The sequence below is a fragment of the Rhamphochromis longiceps genome, linkage group LG14 (genome assembly GCF_057381845.1).
Source record: "Rhamphochromis longiceps isolate RC_006_pf linkage group LG14, R_longiceps_female_GT1.1, whole genome shotgun sequence".
Lineage (NCBI taxonomy): Eukaryota > Metazoa > Chordata > Actinopteri > Cichliformes > Cichlidae > Rhamphochromis > Rhamphochromis longiceps.
In genome coordinates, this window is record NC_140570.1 from 12285978 (window position 1) to 12306945 (window position 20968).

Consider the following 20968-nt stretch of genomic DNA (forward strand, 5'->3'; position numbering starts at 1 on the left):
CGCTTCTCATCCACCGAATTTGAAGTGGAAAATCTGGTCAAGCTTCAAATGCTAATTAGAAGATGAATATGAGTGTTGAAGATGCTGTTAAAGACATTTGGAAATAAAAAAAAATTAAAGTGTAGTGGAAACTTATAAGAAGTTGTGGACTTTATTGATTAGAATTTATTAGATTTATACTTGAGCTTTGTTTTCAGATCTTTTCGGTTGATGTGCACGTAATGGACTCATAGGAGATGCTGAGTGTATTGTGCCAGTTCACAGCGACAGTTGCCTCAGGGAACTTTATACTGCAAGGTGAAGACCCTACATATTACAGAGAAAATATAAACATTCAAGGGATCTCCATCAGGGTCAGGAAGGGCCTGCTATCTATCACAGCCAGTTGAGTGGAATGAAAAAAAGGAAAGAAAAAAAGAGCATGAAGAGACGAGGCAAAACACAGATGATATCACGAGTGAGGATTGGGTGAGACGCAGCCAAACCAAGAAAAACACATTTTTAAAGAGAATATCATGCCAATCGTAGTGAAGCTCAGGGCAAAACAACAGCCTGCAAAGTTATTGTATGTCATTTTGGATAATCATGCAAAACTGAAATATTTCTACAAATTCAAAAACAAGGAAATCTTTTCGCTTTCTTCTAGAGTTTGCTTACAAATAATTTGCATGTAAAGGTTTTACAATTACTTATATGCACTTTAAAAAAATTATAAATAAATAATTCATGCAAAAAATGTCCTTGTAGGTTTGTGGCAGTGTATTATCAGTTTTTTGTAGCTGACACTTCCATAAATGATAAAATATACAGGAAATAATCCTTTAAAATCTTTTAAAAATTCATATGGAAAATTCATTTTAAAATAGTACACTTTGGCATGTAGATGACTGCATTCTTCTGGTTACATTCCAGCAGCATACATAATATATATATATATATATATATATATATATATATATATATATATATATATATATATATATATATATATATATATATATATATATATATATATATATATATATATATATTATGTATGCTGCTGGAATGTAACCATTCCAGTCATCTACATGCCAAAGTGTACTATTTTAAAAACCTTAAAAAACCTATGGCAACAAAGTGACACTTAATTTACTTAAGTAGATTTAAATTTCAAGTGATTTATGTAAAATTTAGATAAAATGTTAATTAAATTTCAACAAAAAACAAAAATAGATATTATTAACATTCTCTTGTAAATATGTGTTGAATTTAGGGACAAAATCTCAAATTGAAGGTTAAAATTGCCTAATTGTAACAAAAAATTAGTTCATTTGAAATGAATCGCTGAGAAAAATTACTTTGAATTTACTAACGATCTGGCAAAGGTTTAGTAAAAAATGACTAAAATATCCATTACAAAGAAATGAAAACTTTTTGTTTTTAATTAAAACTCAAATTGGATTCACTAATTTTCCAATTAAACTTTACAATTAATGACTGAATAGTAAGAGAAAATGAAATTAATTTAACTTCTTTTCTGAGTAAAATGAATCAATTTCACAAAGACAACATTCAAACAGTAATAGTTTTTATTGTGGAATATAAAACATATACAAAATTTATAATATGACATTTTTCTGATTAATTTAGATTGTATGCACTGAAATTCTTCACTAGTGCTTGCCCCAAAATAATAAGAAGAATAGGCCATAATTGAAAATACAGTTTCAGCCAACTTCTCGAGAATGTCAGTCTTTACTTTGGAGGTGGGCAGAAGCTTTCCACTCTTTTTATACTCCTCTGTGGCTCTTTCCAGTTACATTTCAGTTTCATATGCAGACTGTGGAATGGGGAACAGCTTTGGCCAGGGCTCACAACGTTCTGTGAACTTCTGCCTTTTGAGAATAATTGTGTCCTGAGAAGATGTGGTTGCAGCAGAGTTTGCATTGGATACAACTGGATTGGATGATGAATCATAGTCAGTTGACAGTTGATCAGAGGGGCTGCCGAAAACTGGCAGGATGACCAGGGTGATGCCAACAACCTTCACAGTGTCTTTGTGTTTTATCTGGTCACTTCTGCGAATAGTGAAGTAGTAAATTTTGGTTTAAAATACTTAAGACTGAAGTCATATGAAATTCCAAAGGTATCCTTCACAACACTTTGCAGCTCCTCTACTGTTGGTGGGATCCCTAATGGAAGAACCAACTTCTCCATTTGGTCATCAGTGATTACATGGAGCTCTATCTCGTTCAACCTAGAATAAAATGTAAATGGGCAGAGTTACATTAGATTAAGTAGGGTCAACTTAGTCATTTTCTGCTGCTTCAATTTCAAAACTAGTAGTTTAATTTAATACAATCATCCATCAAAACTTATTCAAAATGCATAGTCTACATACTGATCAGCTGAATTTAAGTTGAGGGATCTTCCAACAACTGAAAAGAACACAACATTAATAACAATCGCACTCTCCAAAGTAAAAATTTTACACACACAAATTGTTAAAGACAAATTTGAATTAATACTACATTTTTTAAAGGTGATGTTCGTATATAAAACAATGAAACTCTTTATTAGATTAAAAAGGGGATAGACCCTATTTTCTGTACCGATTTGGTGACAGATCATGACATGAAATAACACTATTTGTGTATTTATATACTGTATATATCTTCCCATACTTGAAAAGATGTCCTTTTAATCTACACAAGGTCATCTCTGTATCCAAACACCATTGGGTGTTAAACATAGAAATTATGAAAGACTTATGTCAGATTAAACACGCATTACTATATTATTTCCTGAAAGTACCTTTATCTTGAAGATCGTTCTACAGAAACATAAACATCGTGACTGAGCGTGCGTCTCACTGATACAGTTCAACTAGAAACTTGCATCATCCCTCTATGTGAGCTGTGCCTGCACTAAATTCACGGGGCTCTGACAGCATGAAAATGAAAACCAGGTATTTTGCTGGACTGAGACAATTTAGCTTAATTACCACAACTGAAAAACTGCGTGGAGACAAAAGCTTTGAAAAACTGTGACTGACAAAATCCCACACAAATGATTTTAACTACATCACTCACCACTGAGTGCAAAACTTTTTCATAAAATTTTAAAAATAAATGAGGGGGGTTACAGCCCATTGAAATACATCATTGATATATTTTTTTAATATGGTAAAACGTGGTTAGTCAAAGCTCTGAAGTAACACAACCGCAAAGGCTTGGAAAGTGACCTTCGTGCCATTTTGCGTAAAAATACAATACTGTCATTACAGTGGTCATTATTAATCTAATTTTGACGTATCATACTGTTTAGAACTTTTACTCAAAACTGCTATATGTTACTGTTTAAAACGTGTCGTATATTTGTACAAATTAAGATAATCTTACCTCGGACAAAATGGAGATCATCCACTGCTGAAGCATGTGTGTCCTGCACATGGCACAACGGACTACGGGCGGAAGTGTAGAATGATTGAAATGGAACTGCTTTCATTAGTTAAATCTATTAGATTTCTTCATTTTTCATGGTACTCATACATTTTTGTTAAATCTGCTCAACTAACTATTACTTAATTTACCCCAAACAAAATTGTGTAAATTTAAATAACTGAACATCTCAAAAATGTTTAATTTTGCTTAGATTTAATCAAAACAACACATACGTGTTTTTACTGAGTAATAGTTACTATTACTTTCCTATTAGATACTAATTAACCCAAATCACAGTTTTTACAGTGTAGGGATGGGTACCGGTATCCGGTGCCATGATGGCTCCGGTTCTGACATAAACGAGTAGGCTAACCACGTTATTACATTAATGCATGTAAGGTGAACTAGCAAACATCATCATAGCTACATGCTGCTGTCTTCTTGTGTGATGGCAGATACTCCTTTCACGCTGGCCAAAAAGGCTAAAATGACCAAAGAAAAAGTGGAAAACAGTTAAACATGAGAGGTTTTTGGACAAAGTTTGTGTTTTTTCTATTGTTTAAGCACTGCTTCCAGCCAAGAGTGATACCATATATGCCCTATAGCTGCAGAAAAGGCTAACATTGTTATCTTTTTACAAAAAAACAGCTGAACATGAGAGGTTTTTGGACCAATTTTGTGTTCTCCATTCTTTAAGCACCGGTTTGAGCACCGGTTTGAGCACCGGTTTGAGCACCGTTTAAGCACCGGCACCGTTTCAAAAGTACCGGTATCAGATAAAACCTAAACAATACCCATCCCTATATATAATACATATATATGTATTATTTATTTTTCAAATTATTCCTGTCTGGTGTTCATTCTTCTTCCAGGGACCTCAGCCAGTGTATTGTCCAGTCTGTTGAGCAGGTGATTGGCTGTCAGCTCTACTCTCAGAAGAAAATAAAGCCCAGATAGAGTTGCAACAGATCCTGCTTATTCAGTCATCCACACCATCCTCGAGCATCCCTCTGGGAGATATATATATAGATATATAACCTGCATTAAATTCATAGTTCCAACCACAATGCCTGCTTTCTCCGTCCTCCTCTAGCTCTCAGTTTTCAGTTTCTCCATGTGTTCAGTGTTTACTCGCTACTATTGCTGGTTCCAGAGAGCGTCTCGCATCTGCTCATTAACTGACTGACTGTGTCACCTGCCACCTGCCAGCCCAGCTGTTCTGCATTTGTTTTCTAATACGCTCAGTACATGGAGGGTTTCTTTGTGACACCTTGATTGTTTGATATGCCTGACTTGACCGTGCTGTCTGCTCTGTTTCCTGCCAACTTGATTTCATGGATGTGTACTTCTATTAACTGCCTTGGGCCCTATGTGTAAAGCATCTTCAGCTTACTTCTCAGAGTTGTGCTGAACGTTTGAGGGGGGATCGATGGTGAGTGTTAGGGTGAAATTTTCAACATACACCATAAACACAAACTTGATATGAGCAAATTTGGGGAGAATGTCAGCTACTACTTTCTGCACTGAAACAAATCTTAAGTTCATTTAGGGGGAATGGACATTAAGATGAAAAAAGACTAAAAGAAGCCAATACTGAAAGGTTTCCATTTTGAGGTAGAAAAGATACGAGTACTTGAGCTCTCTGAAGGGGCCAAAAATGTAGAGATTTTGAGGCTGCCTGTAGGGAGATGTATGATGGATTCCTTTGGTCAGATGAGAACAACTGGAAGGAAATCAAGGCAGACTCGGGCGGCCAGAGGAGCTTTTAGAGTGAATAAAATAGCTGCTGATGTGAGAAACAGAAAGGCAGGGAAAATGTCTGGGGCAGGCAGGTGAGAAGGTTGAAAGGGGTGGTTGGGAATTGCTGATCATCAGCTTTAAGAGTGAATTGACAATTTGCACAAAAATGCAGTTGAAGACGTCGATCCAGGAATGATGGGGGCAGTGAATCACTGAAAGAAAATGAAAGCGGAAAAGAAAACTGAAGCTCTGCACGTGTAAAAGGGGGAAGCATGGATGAAGTTACAAGGCTGTGAACATAAGGTGGTGGTTTTAAAATATCCATCGTTCCACATACAATTATATGCAGGAGTACAAAGTAAGGTATAAGGTATTAAAGATCTTTTTTCAACTGGCTTTCCCTCTGTGCATTTATAATACAGCTTCAGCTCATACCAGGTCACAAAGGAAAGTCAAAAAGGGGCGGACAATTTATATCCGGGGAAAAAATAAAGATAGAAATAGACTGAGAATGGAAACGGTGAAGAAGAATGAGCTTGAAAACTGTTATGTGACAGGTGGCAAGACCTTGACACTAGGCTTAGACTTGATTCTGTCATGTCATTGCAATATCCTGTTTTTCCTGTGATACGATAATACTCTTTCTTCTCTTTCTCCTTCGTGTAACTGGGGGGATTTGTAGGCAGGTAACAGAAAGATAAGGCTGATGGGAAGCTTAAATACATAGATAACAGGGGGACAAGAGGGCAGCAATTGTTTTCCATTTCACTGCAGCTGTCTTCTAAACATTGGATTACATTAATAATGTTAGTGTATTAAAGCGCACTCTCTGTCACCCACCAAGACAGACCAAAAACTCATCTTAAAGAGGAAAAAATATCCTAAAAACATAGATATGAGACTGTCCTCCCAAGAAAATAACTCTAAAGGGATGCTTCTGAATTGCATGCCAATAACATGAACTTTAGCTATTTTTAGGCATTAACAGTCTAAGGTTGAAATGTAAGTAAGCAAACTGTGTGCTGAAGTCAAACCTTTAGATGCGTTGGAATACGGCAGCCCGTTTAAACCAGACAGACAGAGATTTCATTCCAGCCCAGCTACAATCTTATACAAACCCCTCACAAGTTTTGCTGCCTAATATAATTCTTTCTTTTATTTAATTTATTTACTTAAACCTGAACAAACAACTACTGAAAACAAAGATAAACAGTGTAACATCACATCTACTCCCCCACCACACTCTTGAAAACATCTCTATATTTCAATATTTTAGTAAAAAAAAATAGAGTGCAAAATCAACTTTAATTCTAAGGAAGCTTTGTAAGCAAAAATACATTCTTCCATATCTGCATACCTGCTAATAAAGCTAAGCAACAGACAAATAAAATACTAGTATTCCACTTCTTACTTAGTTAGTACGATTAATTAAGCACATCTATAAGCCACGATGAGACTGTTGTGTCTTTTAAATCTAGTTATCATTTTATTCATTATTCATTTATTTTGTGCAGCTATTTACGTCATTTTAATAACTAATTTAAGATGTCTTCTCTTTGTCTGTTTTTAGCCTTCATAAGTTCATAAAGAGTTCCTTTTCCTAAGTGGTATTTGTCATTTCTTAAATCACACAGATCCAAATTACAGAAGGTGTGTGTCTCTGCCAGTGTGGAACGGGTATGTTGTTTACAGTGAGACTACGGTTTGCTTGTACCCACACCTGGCAATGTTGTGCTGGATGAAACATACCAAATGGTGTCTTCTTTACCCACTGAGATGCTTTGATATGGTATCTCGAGCTAAGTCAAGTGGAAGCAAAGCACGGCACATTTACGTATTTGAATTTCTGTCTGTGTGAGCATGTACCTAACTGTGTTGTGTTAAATCCCACTCACAGCGTTCACATTTACTTCCTTTTTCTTACGCACTCTGTCATTTAGTTTTTTATGACTTTTTATGTCCAACAATTTGTTCTTAATTATCTGACATCATTGTTTTCTATTCTTGCATTTATCAGTGCTTTTTAAAACTGGAAATGTTTTGAAAGGACTCCAGTCAAAAGCACCGAATTCCAGATCTAGAGTTCAAATAAATGGAAGTCTTGAGTTTCATTTTAAAGAGGAAAGACTCCATTGCTTTATTCGGTTATCAGAACATTGGAGACATCCCTATATTTTCACCTAAGAAAGCTGGGGTATGCCCTGGTCATACCACATATGAAAAGAAGAGCTGCTTTACAACCTCTGATCAAAGCAGCAATGACCTTGCTGAGAGTGAGGAAAACTCCATCTGCTGATGTGACTTTTCAACACTCAGCTGGAAAAGCATGATAGAGGTGTCACGTTTGGTCCCACAACACAGACAGGAAGGCAGCAACTATTTATCCCTCCTGTCAAAGTCTGCCCTGAGTATAGCCTGTAGTGTATTTAGCTTTAGTTGTTTTTAATTGTTTCTGGTCCCTGTACAACTGCAGTGACAGCCTGGGTCACATAGTGAGAAACAAGTCATATTTATTCTTGGTGGCCTCCAACACGACTGTACTTTGTCACCAATTTACTGTTCATAATTTATGGAAAGAACTTGAAGGCACAGCCCAAATGTAGACCCAGGATCTCATGTTTGCAGATGATGTGGCTCTCTTGGCCTCATCAGGAGATGCCCTCCAGCTCGCACTGGTTGATCTATGCTCCTACCCTCACCGATGGTCAGAAACTGTAGGTAGTGACTGAGAGAATAAGCTTGCAGCTGCAAGGAGTTTCCTGTAAAAAGACATCTGGGCTCAATCTTAGAAAGGGGTTTGGAGCTTGGTCATTCGGGAGGGGCTCAAAGTAGAGCTGCTACGTCTCTTTATCAAAATAAGCCAGCTCAGGTGGTATGAGCATGTGACTAGGATGCCTCTGTCATGTCATGTCTTTTTAATAATAGTAATAATAACAACAATATTTTAAATGACATTAATTACATAAATAATAATGCTTTTAGAAGAAATAAGTTTAGCTGTTATTATTATTATTTGCTATTATATTTTCTTCTTGCATTAAATTATGCTGTAAGAATCTATTACGTAAAATGTGTCAGTAGGATGAGGCTAAAGAATCAACCTTTTTTGTTATTGGTAAAAAAAAACAAAATAAAAGATGGTATACAAGTGTTTCAGAGTTGGCCTGAAACAAAATGGATGCACCCTGAAACTGCCATTTGTTAACTTTTTGTTCAGAGGATGCTAAAGATGGACAGGAAATACTAGGATGCAACGCTGTGGAACCAGACAGGCAGACAAACACAAAGAGCCGCAGACGCAGAGTCCAAGAACAAGCAGGAGACTAAAAGCATGAGGTAATTGCCAGAGACTGCAGCCTCAAGAATTAAGCCTCCCGTGACAATTTGGCAAATGAGGTATGGTGGGAGTATAACTGGAGGGAGTAATGAGGTGAGTGGAAGCAGGTGAGTTAATTGGGAAGTGGGAATAGACGACAAACGATTAGGGCTGTGGTTGAACAGTCAGGAAAAAATGTCTTTCCTAATCACTTCTTGACCTTGATGAAAAACATTGTGAGTTCAAGGAAAAATGTGAAGGACAGTTCAGAATAGACTCACACACTAGACTATGTGACATCTTTAGAACTTACTTACAGTACTCGCAAAACTGACTATTCAACAAAGTCATTCCTGATGGTTGTGGATAATGCTGTGTGTTTTGATGTAACCTTTTTGGACATTGTTTCCCTTGTGACATATAAAAGTGTGCAACACACAGCTGAATTATATAAATCGGGGTCATCATAACTTGTTTTAGTTTGGATGAAGTGAACAATTTTGCTCTTCACTGTGCAAATTACAGAAAAAAGTATACATGATGCACTTTTTGGACAACAGTAGCTAGCCACCTACACATAATCCCTGCCGGAGCTGCTCAGCTATGAAAACCCATGCCATGAAGCTCCCGGCATACAGTCCTCATGCTGATGTTAATGTCAGAGGAGGTTTGGAACGCCGCAGTTGTTGAGTCAAAAGAGTGTTGGAGATTTATATGCTATATAAAGATTTTAAAAAAGCACTCAGCTACCCCAGTCTGTAGCCACTCCATAGCCACAGAGTGGGGCCAGATCAAGGACCAGATACAACAGTTCTATTTTGCAATAATACCTCTTACTGTTGATCATGCAATAGCTGGTAGAAGAGAACTGACACAAATCTTTGTAAAGGCAGAGAGCATGGCTAGATGTCTGATGTTATACCCCTGTGGCAGTGGGACTGAAAACACCCAAATGTAAACATTCAGAGGTGTGGCCCTATGTTTTTGTTCACATTACGCCATGTTGTAAAATCTATTGAAAATGAATAAATACATTGTCATGGCTTCTGTAAAGCTGATAATATAAAGCAGTAGGTCATGGCAAAGCAAAGAACAGCTGATGCAACTGTATATGTTGCATATGACTGAGATTTCTTTTAAACTGAAAGCTCAGAAGCAAGAATGTATCGTTTTGTTGAACGGCCATTACCTCAGCTCCTCTCTCCTCCCGTCTCTTATTTGTCTCCTCCACTTGAATCTCATGTTGGAGAGACTAAAATGAGAAAAGGAGAGAAAGCGAAGACCTTACTGGAATGGAACAGAAAAGAAAATGGATTTCTCATTTAGATGACACTTAACAAATATTTGGCACCAAAATGTTTGTGCTATCTATCTTCAGTATTCATCAGAATCCCAAACCTTGACTTCTAATCCGGCAAGAAAAGCAGATCCACTGACTAATGCTGTTAGTTTTACTGCATATGATCTATTGCTTGGTAGCAGCTTTCTGTCATTACCATATTGATTATTTCAGTGAAACATTCAGATTAATATTTGTTCCTCCAAGCCAGTCCTCTTGTCCTGTCAAAAAAGGAAACAAAATGCTCTTGAGAAGTTAGCCAACCCTGAGTTACTCCAGCAGAAAATTAAATGTCAGAACTTATAAATTGACCACTTTAAAGTCTTTCCTTTGGCTCTTTCCTCTGACTGTAGGATATTTGATGGTGTAAAGTATACATGAAATACATCCTAATCATTACATCACAATATATACAATGAATGTTTTCTCTCCTATGTTGTATTCTTGAGTGAATAAGTTACAGAAGCAAGAAAGATCTTTCTCTCTTTGCAGGATGCATGCCGTACTGGGTACACTTCCAGTTCCAGTGAAGGGTTAGCTTTTTTTATTTTATCCTTTTTCACTAAACAAACTTATGCTTAGTTCATCTCATGCTCGGTCAAAGTTTAAATTGTTTTTTTGGAAGGCATTCTCCTCATCTAAACTCTGAGCCTGTCCATCAGTCTGCTGAACCTGTTTCTATCTCCTCATTTTCTTTCTTCTCTTTCATTCATTCTATCCCAGATGGACTGCTTTGACCCCAAACTCAGGGGGGTTAACAGCATCCTTATAGCTTCTGTAACTCCAAAGACCAAATAACAAAACTCACAGAAAACATGTTGGGGTTTCTTTTCCTTTTTTTTTTTGTCTTTGTTGCCATCCTTCAGTGCACTTTGGGGAAAACTTGTTTTTTGTTTTTGCTGTTTTTCTTTGTTACACTTTTTATAATGGTTTGTGCTTGAATAGTTTTATATCCCTACACCTTGTCAGAACATTAACTTCTCCTTGTAAAGAGTCTACAGCAGGGAATAATAATTGTTTATTCTAGTTATGTAGCCACAGGCGTGATTGATACATCATTTGGCATCCAGTATTAGTTAACATCAAAGCAGTGACCTGAGTTCACCTCAGCTCTCAGATGAAATGTCTACCTACAGCTTCTGTAACTATAAGACCAAAAAATAAAACTCACAGAAAACATGTTGTTGTTTTTTTTCTTCTTGCTTTTGTTTGTCTTTCTTGCCATCTTTCAATGCACTGTGGGGAATAACACTGAGTATGTATAACTTCTGTCTGATCCCTGGGATTGGTCATGTTTTTTGAGTTTGTGTAGTTTTAATTTTTTATTTTTGTTCAAGGGTTGGAGTCAGTATTCTGATAATGGATTTGTGTTTTGTTTTTTTATACTGCCTCCATGTTTCGTGTGAGTTTCCTCTTCTCTGTATTTAGTTGGATTCTTTTTCCTGCTTTATCTCTCGTCTCTTACGCCTTGCTGTGAGTTTTACTTCCTAACCTGTGATTGCCATGATTACTTCCCTGCGGTTCACAATTCCCAATTAGCCCTCAGTGTGTGTACATACGGTTCCATCGTTCTCCTAGTCTTTTCCCCAGACTGCTCTCTGTCATCCTGCTTTCCTGCAAGCTTTTGTATTTCTGCTTTGTGCTTCTTGTGGACTTTGTTTTTGGACTTTGGCATTCAGTGTAAAACAAACAAAACAAAACAAAAAGTCTGCTTTTTTTTGCTTTTATCCCTAATTTGGGTTCTTAATTCTGAATACTGAAGGCATTAACAACAAAAAGATCAGAAAATAAAAGCAAAAAATAAATAAATCAAAGTTAAAAACAAAACAAAACATGGGGGCATTATTGTCGAAGTAGTAATTGATTTAAAATACTGAGTTTTGTTTTTAGATTAACTCCCATCAGGACTCAAAAAACAGAATACACTGACAATCTGTCACGGTCTGGCTGGCAGACCGTGGGGATGTGGGGAAAAGGAGGACCCAGGCGCGGTACTCTGTGTATGAACAGTGCGTTTATTTACAGTGATGGAAAGTAACAATAAACCCCAGTGTATTCCCCAGACTCCCGTGTCGTGTCTCCCTCGTGCTCTCTGCTCCCGTGTCAGCACCCCCCCGGTGCTCGCTGCTCTCCCAAGCCTTCCACGCTCCACCTGTGGGAAACAATAGCGGCAGCTGTCAGGACACTTAGGAATGGCAGGCATACACTTTAAGACAAAACCTAGACGGGGTGACTAACGTGGAGTCTCATGCAATGATCCCGCGTCAGTGGGAGCTCCAAGACTCTCCTAAGTAGCTCCCCCGACGAGCCCTGATCAGCGGCAGGTGTGTGGCTTCGGGTGTGGCCAGTCCCTCCGCAGGGCCACACCCCTCAGGCCTGCAGGTGGCCGAGCTCCATCCTCCAGGCACACCCGCAGACATACACACCCATACCTCGCCTAAACATATGAGTGGGACACAGACTAACACAGCACAGAGAAACACACATATGTACACGCACAGAGAAGGGGAAACGACACCAAAAATACATAATAATACACAGGTCCATGACTGCCCAGGGATCCTGGGTCGCCCAGTCCCAGGACCCTGACACAAACAAAAGCCACATTTGCTGTTAATTGAAAATGCACGCTGTGGGTAACTAGTCCAGTGACATCAGTCAAAAGGAGCACCAAGTATAGTTCAGTAGTAGCTAACGAGTACATGATCAGCACCAAGGAGAGCGCTGCGTCTCAGTCATATCTGCTCCAGATTCTAAGTAGACGAAGAACTCTGCTGTCAGTTTGTTCATAGCAACAAGGCCAATGACAAAGTCAGCACGGAGATACCTCACGTTTGATTTTGATTTTATTTTTTCATTTATTTATTTATTTTGACATCAGATGTCTTCCTGAAGTCCCCAAAGGGATTTGAGTCTCCTCCTGGGAGAGGAACTGGAGATCTTTTTGCTTGTTTATGTGTAAAGCATTATGGAGCCACTTTCCTCTAGATTAGTAAGAAGTAAGAAACAAATGATGTCTATGACTAAACAGTGGACTAAGAAAAAATACTAATTTAAATTACAAATTAAAGCTTCAACATGAGCTATGACCTTTGGTAGTTTATGCTGATCAGGTCACACATTCACTGTTAGATGTCAAATTTTTCATCTTATCTTGAGTCCATGTGAAGGCTTGGTCAGTATCAGTCAGGGATTACAATGTTTGCCTGCATGTGAGTCGCCCTTATTTAGGCAATTTTTTATATTTATATTTTTTATAACTTCAATGTGACTGGAATTAAACACATTGAACCTTCTAAAGGATTTTGTTTTTAACAGAAAGAAGTCTGTGTTTCATTTGTGCTGCAATAATAACAGATAAAGATGGGAGAAAGGCAAGTTATTGGGAGCAGCGAACAGTGTTTGCTTTCCAAAAAGCAGCCATTAGGGGTAGATAGAGCTCACCATCATTAGAGAAAGGCTGCTTTGTAGACAACATAAGAGGAGACAGTGTTTTGGATAGAGCCAAGTAATGGATGTCTGAAGTGATTTCTCAGAAATGCCATTGTGCACTCAGCTTGGAAACCAGAGAGGCCAGTGTGGCTGTGTTCAGCTACCTAGCTTGTCACCTGTCAGCCCTTCTGGGAAATGAGTTTCTGCCTTTTCAGCTCAACTGTTTCTTCACACTGCTCAATGTATTCAGTTTATCTTCAGCATATGGAGAAAAATATCCAAATAATATTCTGATGAATAATAATCATCAGAATAACAGCCAAACTGACCATCACCATCACGATAATGAAAATCCTGGTTTTAGTCTCCGTGTTATCTCGTTCATACCACAAACGCAAAATCCCTTCATAACCTATGACTGTAGCTGAGTCTTTTTTTTCCTTTAATCTTTGATCAATGAATGCTAAACTTTGAATCATAATATTTGAAATATCATATACACAACATCTGTCAGCCTGAGCTGTCTATATGAATTTTCCTGCTTTTATGTGTGCAGTTTAAAAATAGTAACACAGTGCTGGATATTTTGTGGTCACCGTTAAGTATGATAGTGTTCAATACAGTTAACTGCTTTGTGCAGAGTCTAATCAGCCATGGTCGTCTAAAATAACCGGCGATTCAGCCAGAAATCAATCAGGCAATAAAAAACTGTACTGTTGTAGGAGAGAGGAGCCACAATATTTCAAGAATTTAGACTTCTTCGGGACATTTTGAAAGGATCGATAGAGTAAAGATAGTGTGTATGTTGTACTACACTCTGTTATTCACAGTCAAATTATTATTGTATTAAAAGGTGTGCATTCGATAACATAGCTGCCAGACAAAACTCCAAAACGTTTTCACACACAAAATATGCTTAGCTTTGTGCTTAGATGTGATATTAAACAGAGAATGGACTTTTGCATGACAGGAGATGGGAAAAATACTGGAAAGAAAATTGATTTAAAATTGTTGTAATTGTGCTCATTACACAGACCAGCATCTGTCAGCCTTGTGACCAGAAAATCATGTATGCACACGCACAGCCTCAGCTGATGAGCTCATCCTTTTTTCTTTTTCTTTTTTTTTTAATTGACTGGGCTCTCAGGTCCATTTGCCTTTTTTGTAGCGGTCGTCCCAGTGGTCACTTGGGTTGATTTTTAAAGCTTACATGGGCTAGAGGAGAAATAAAGGAAGGCTGGTGGAAATTCAGATTAGAAATGGAACCTTGAAGATTAATGGAAATCAAATGCACTGATTGAGACTGCATTAAGACAAGTGTTCAGCCCACTGCAAGTGGAGTCTCCTATTCAACTGCATTTAAATGAGTCCATTAACACTCACTCCATTACCGATGAATACTTTTGCCTTTCATAATGAATGGTTTGGAATTTACTGCCTTGAACTCTTTTGAACGAACATAAGTGAAGAGGCTGCATGAATAAATAGTGCCCCCTAGTGGTTCAATAAAGGTCTTCACCTCCCAAAACTGCAGGGAAGGATTTTCAAATTATTATCATTATTATTATTGTTGTTGTTGTTGTCATATACAAACTATTGAACAGATTCAAATCATCAATGCCATGTATAAATTATTTACATAATGGAATCACCAAGGGAGGACTCCCATAACAATAACACACATACTAAATAAACTAGATAGAAACAAACTGAAAATGTAATGCCTTAGTGCTAGAAAATATCCCGTATTTTATGATGGATTATGGTGGTATAATTCTTGGACAGTGGGCTGCAAAAGAATTCATTCACTAACATGCACCTGTTCATTTGTTCTATATTTCTTTATAAGCTGACTTAGGCTTGCTTAGGCTGCTACACCTGCAAGCATGCCCCATGTAAGCGGAAAAAAATAGATGGATAGATGAACATTTGTTCATTCAATTATTGGTTCTGTCACTTGGTTTACAGTCTCTTAAAGCACTTTGCTAGACCCACAATTTCTTTAATTGAAATTTATCATATCTTGTTACTTAAAAAATTGAGGAAACTACATAAGTGGAGGACAAAAGAAGCGATGGGCCTAAAAAAAAAGCAGTGTATCTGAAAGTCATGTCCTAGAAATAGGAACAAAAATCCAGCAAAGACCTGATGCAGAACCTCAGCGATACATCTGGCCCTCCAGTTGTTGCAGCTACTGTTCACTGAAGTCTCCTCAGAAGTGGAAGCGTGACTGAGGTGTGCCAGATTACACAAGAAATGGATTGAAAATCAGTGGCAGGGAGTCTTAAGGAGTGATGAATGCCAATGTGAGAGTTTTGGTTCAAATGATCATCGATATGTACGGAGGAGATCAGGAGAGACACTGAGCATCTACAGCTATCTGTAAAACACAGTATTCCTGAAGGCAACTTAAAGACATTACAAGAAAGCTTGCCAATGATTCAGGCTGTGTTAAAGAATAAAGGCACTCATACCAAATACTGACTTGAAAGTCAGTATTTGGTATGAGTCTAACTCTGTTTTTGCCTTATATATTATATATCCATGTATGTTTAGACCTTTTAATAAATCCCTGAACCTATTTCCTTTTTTTCTAGCAAAATATAAAGAAATAAACGTTGGCTCAAGTCTGAAGTGAAATTGTGTAATAGTGTGAAGTCATTTCAAATAGAAACAAGGAGGGTGTGAAGAAACTAACACATGGTTATTTTTCATATTGTTATTCTATACCACTCCCTTTTTATGGATGTCTTTACAGCCAGCACCACCAAGGGCCCAATTTATGAGTCTGAGAGAAAACTTTCCAAGGAAACTGTATTTTACCTATATTACTGGGGTAATACACTAGTTTCTTCGTCATTACTGCTGACTAAGAAATTGAAAGTGTATCAGTGTATTTCAGTGCATGTATTCACTGAAATACAGTTAGGGAGTTTGCATCATGTCACAAGCACACATACACAAAATGAGCAGGATGCCGACTAGGATGTATTAACAATATTTATTCACTACAAGCTCCAGTGTTATTTTTCCTATTTCATTTCAACCCAACAGTCAGAATGAGATGTGTTTCTTTTTCTTTACATATTTACAGATTGGTTTCACTATTGGCAATATATCACATTTATCTATATACACAACCCATTTACCACCTTGTTGACACTAAGCACTTTGAATGGTCACTAAGACCAGAAAAGCGCCATATAAATGCAGTCTATTTATCGTTCTTGCCAGCCATCAGCAGAAGATGTTTGTTAAATATGGGTTAAAACCTCAGTAGATTTCTACTGATTGTGTTCTCTTTCCGCCTTATCTCTTGAAAACAGAGGGCAGAGCAAAAGTAAAATAAACTCCATTTAGTTTTACTTTTGGAACTTTCCATTCTCTTTAGGAATAAAGCTAAAGGCCTTAGAATAAGAGTTCAGTAATGCTTTCAGAAAGTGTTCAGGGCAGGGACACTGGAAGAGATTGTGAGTGAAATATTCACAAAGACTTTATTATGAAAACACTGACAGACAAAAAGGAGGGGATGCGATCACTGATCTTTGACCATCTGCCCTCGTTTAGCCTTTCTCTATTTAAAATCAGTGTGTTCAAGTGCTGTAGCTCTCCAGCACTGTAGACAAAGGAAAACAAAGAAAGAAATGGGTCCATGTAGTCAGACCATACATGAGCAAGTCAGTTTATGATACTGGAGTAACTGATTAATGTAAACTGAATACTGAATAAATGAAGAATATGGAGATCCAAAGTACCAGCCGTTATAATGTCAGAAAAGCAATTCTGGGTTATGGTGAAGCACACGTAACTGTCAGGACATTAACATCATAACATATTAGGCCTGTATAACTTGATATTTATTGCTCCCATTATCAAAATATTTGGTGGGATTCGTCTGAAAGTGAGTACTGAAAATCAGTATTTCATTTAAAAATGTTCAAATATTGACTTTAAGTTACCTTTTGAAAAGTGCAAGTATTTCTGAACTGATTACTCATCAAATGTGGTACAAGCGTACTTCCAAGTCATAGCTATGGATAAATACAATTTGGTTTTGGAAAGAGGTGAAATGAAAGAGTAGGAGAAAAAAAAAGGTTAACAGTGAGACACCTTCAGTTCTCACTATAATGATTTTAATGGAAGAACATGACAGCCAATCAAAAATACAAGAAGAAGAAGAAGAAGAAGAATGCTTGATTTTAAACTTTCAAAACATCTACTGAAAGTTTTTAAAAACTTCTGAGCCCGTACATGGACTGATGAGAAAATTTGAACTTTTGTCAAAAACAGACAAAGTATGTTTTGAAAGGCACTGCACAAAAACAACGAAACCTCATCGCAGCTGGAAAGCATGTTGGAGGAAGTGTCGTGGTTGGATGGAGGCTTTTTCAGCTACAGACAACTTTTTTTCTTACTTCTATCAAAGACTTGAAGAGCACATCTGTTTACTTGTCATCGGTTTGGTCAGATAGTGTGTATCTAATGAATAAGAAAAAAAATCATTTTTTAGTAATCAGTGCAGAAATCCTGTTATTTCCAAAAAGAGTACGTAGGCAAATTGTACGAAGAGTTAAAGTAAATAAACATCAACCCCTGATTAAATGAGTAAAGTCGTCTATATAAAACATTTTTTTGTGACACAAGTGACACAATTGCATTTGTTACAGAACACTTGCTCTCTAAGTGTTTTGTCTAGTAAGACAAAATGCTAAACAGCACATTTTAACTTTTCCAACAAACACACACACATTTTCCAATACTGCATTTACCTTGAAAAGCGGCTGTGTCCAATATTGCATCGTTGCTAGAAGGATTTATAAGAAACGGTGCCTTCAGGCACAAAAAGAAATGAACATGGCTAAATTTGGAAAGGTGGGACATGTTGAAATTTGGTTGGAATACAAATATGGTGGGTCAGAAATACAGTACCTTATACAACACACATATCATAAGCTGTAATGAAACACATAGCCATCCGTGTTAAAACACTGCATTTACCCCACATCTCCTAACGAAACCCTTCACTGAAACCAGTAGCACAGTCTATGAAACCTAGCTTGTTACCAGTGTAGCAGAAAAAAACCTGTTTTCAAATTAAGACATGTGAGCTGTAAAATATGTGTTAGATGTGTATTTTCTTTGATTTACAATCTAGCCTACTTTTGCAATATGTACATTAAAAAAAATATTTAGACAGAGAAAAAAAATCAGCTTTAAATATATATTTATCTCTGTGTTTTTAAAAAATCATTTATGAAATAAGCGGTCAGCTTATTTCATGTCAAAGCAGCAGTGATGTGTCATGAACCAGGCTAGGACAACAGCAAGAATAAAGACAGCAAACACTAAGGTCCATCTCCATCCGGTGGACAGTAGCTTTCTGTTGGGAAAGTGGCACCAATTTTTTCTCTGGTGCCCTCTTCAAATATTACCACTGTTCTGTGTGTGTGATAAACTTTAGATGTTATGGGAAAAGCAAAATGTTAGTAAAACTATTATTAAAACTTTTCATTCAGTGACTTAATGTATGTTTTGCCTTGTATTGCACCCAGTAACACCCACTCGCCTTTACGAGCTTCTAAGGCCATTTGAAACCCCATCATTTCATTCACACCTTCATCTTTGGGGTACTGCCAACAGACTTTAAGCATTCACGTTTTCATGTATAATCCTCATCATCTCTATCATTTCCCTCAACCAAAATTACAACAAAAATGAAAAACGAACAAACAAATGGGAAAAAAAAGCAAACTTGTTATGTTCTGAATCAGGGATCACATGCATTTATTTAAGAATCCAAGCTTGCTTTTGTCTGACCATGCAGTATGGACACACTGCGATGTGCGTTGCTTTAAAAAACAAACAAACAAAAGAAATCAATCATCACAATGATCCAGCCCTGAAAAACACCTGGGAATCCAGGTTCTGTAGGATGTTTCACGCCAGCTTTGGGAATTCATCCAGATGGTTTTAAAAATAGTTGCCACTGAACCCACCAATGAAATCCATCCAGTTAAGGGGATGATCAGATACCACGTAGTGCTTCTCTAGAAAAAACAAACAAAAGAAAAAAAACACCGGTCCATCAAGGAATTGGCATCAAATGAACTCTGCACTGTAAAATCCCAGTTTGTTTGGAGATAAAAAGGTCGAGACATACAGAAAGACACAGCTGTAAAGGGCAGCGGGCTGCTTCAGCCCATATTTAGTCTGCTTCTCATCGGCGGATTTCAAACATTGCAACCGAACACTCATTCAGTCTCGTTTTGAAAGCTAACAGTTCCTCAAACTCAATTTCAAACAAGTGAGCCCGCTCTGCTCTGGGCAGGCACCATGACTGGCACCGCCCCCATCCGCTCCAGAGTGGCCTGGCTCACGGCGTAGGAGTGTGTGTGTTGCCCGTGTGCGGACGTCACCACCGGTTTGAGGCTCACGGTGCCGTTGCTGCGCACCATGTTGGGAGGGGAGGGGGCAGAGTTTGTGGTGACCACCAGAGTCTTTGGTGGCGGGAGGGTGTGGCTGCCGTTGGCAAACGACGTCGTTGCTGTCGTGGGCGGGGGGTGGCGGGAGAGCGGGGTTGAGCCTGGCGCTGTCACTGCTGCGCCGTGGCCTTGTGCTGCGTTCTGGCCTGGGCCGTGTCCGTGCGTGCCGTGAGCAGCGGCAGAGTAGGTCTGGCGAGCGTCTCCATTGTAGCGCGTGTAGGAGTTGGTGTCATAGTTGGGTTTGGGGTTGTGCCAGTAACGACTGTTGTACGTGTTGGTAGACGTGAGCGTGTCGTTCTCTGAGGAGGACGCGTCGGCATGGAAAGCCTTTACTGATGATGACCTCTTAGGAGGAAGGTCATCCTCTCTGTTGAGGAGACATTTGAAAGAGAGCACAGTTAGACATGCACAGCTTTACACGCAGATTACAATAACTGCCTGTACCAACGTTTATGGTTTGCATGGGGAAAAACATTAGAAAACTGTTTTTCATTAAACGCAATTTTATGATATTTATTTTGTTAATCCTGTGCATTTATAGCAAAGCAAAAGATCACAGATAAAAGATGTCAGTAATACAAGAAGTGAAGGCCAGTTAGTTCAGCTTCATATATTTAGCACAAATTTCCATAAAAGATTAATTCAGCTTCACAGTGCAGCAAAAGTTCTACTGAGAATCTACAAGGTGCTTATGTATTCATGTGTGCACTCTGATCTTCGTGGAGCCTATTAAATATAATGTGATAATCATTGCGAAGCCGTGTGCGAGTAAAGCAACAAAAAAATGTCAAAACTATGATCAAATAATTTTATATGTATTCAAAAGTATTTCAAATGAAGTCGACAAAAACTTCCTGCCTTTCTGTTTTTCTATTTTCATGAGGAAATGGAGTTGAGCTCCTGAGGCATATGAGATGAAGTGTATTCTTTGTGATTTTCTGTTGAGGAAAAGCAGAAGTGTAAGGGTGGACTGACAGTTTTATTGCTATCTCAGTTACTCAGAGCTACAGATATCTGAAAGTAAACTAATTTATCCTCCAAATAAGTCCTGGAGTAATTTAGTGGCAAATTTACAGCTAAGGTAAACAACTGACAGAGGATTTAAAAGACAAACTAGCCTGTAATTAGGAAGAACATTTAAGCCTATTACTGGTGTAGTTTTCAGAGCTTTCAGTGCTGACACGCTTAATATTCTACAACAGGAAGCACAAAGCCAACGCTGCATGTTTTTGAT

General features: G+C 37.9%; 1 protein-coding gene and 1 long non-coding RNA gene across 3 annotated transcripts in view; one reads left to right on the plus strand and one right to left on the minus strand.

The window, feature by feature from the left end:
* LOC146653709 (uncharacterized) overlaps nt 1–20968 on the plus strand; it is a 364224-nt gene that overhangs the window by 219732 nt on the left and 123524 nt on the right. The window lies entirely within an intron of this gene.
* Nucleotides 16243–20968, minus strand: part of igsf11 (immunoglobulin superfamily member 11) — a 122661-nt gene continuing 117935 nt past the window's right edge. For both annotated transcript variants that reach the window (XM_085380335.1, XM_085380334.1), the window contains exon 8: nt 16243–20101. In XM_085380335.1, the coding sequence (XP_085236461.1) occupies nt 19549–20101 (553 nt within the window). In that variant the 3' untranslated portion in view covers nt 16243–19548. The remainder of the gene's footprint in view (nt 20102–20968) is intronic.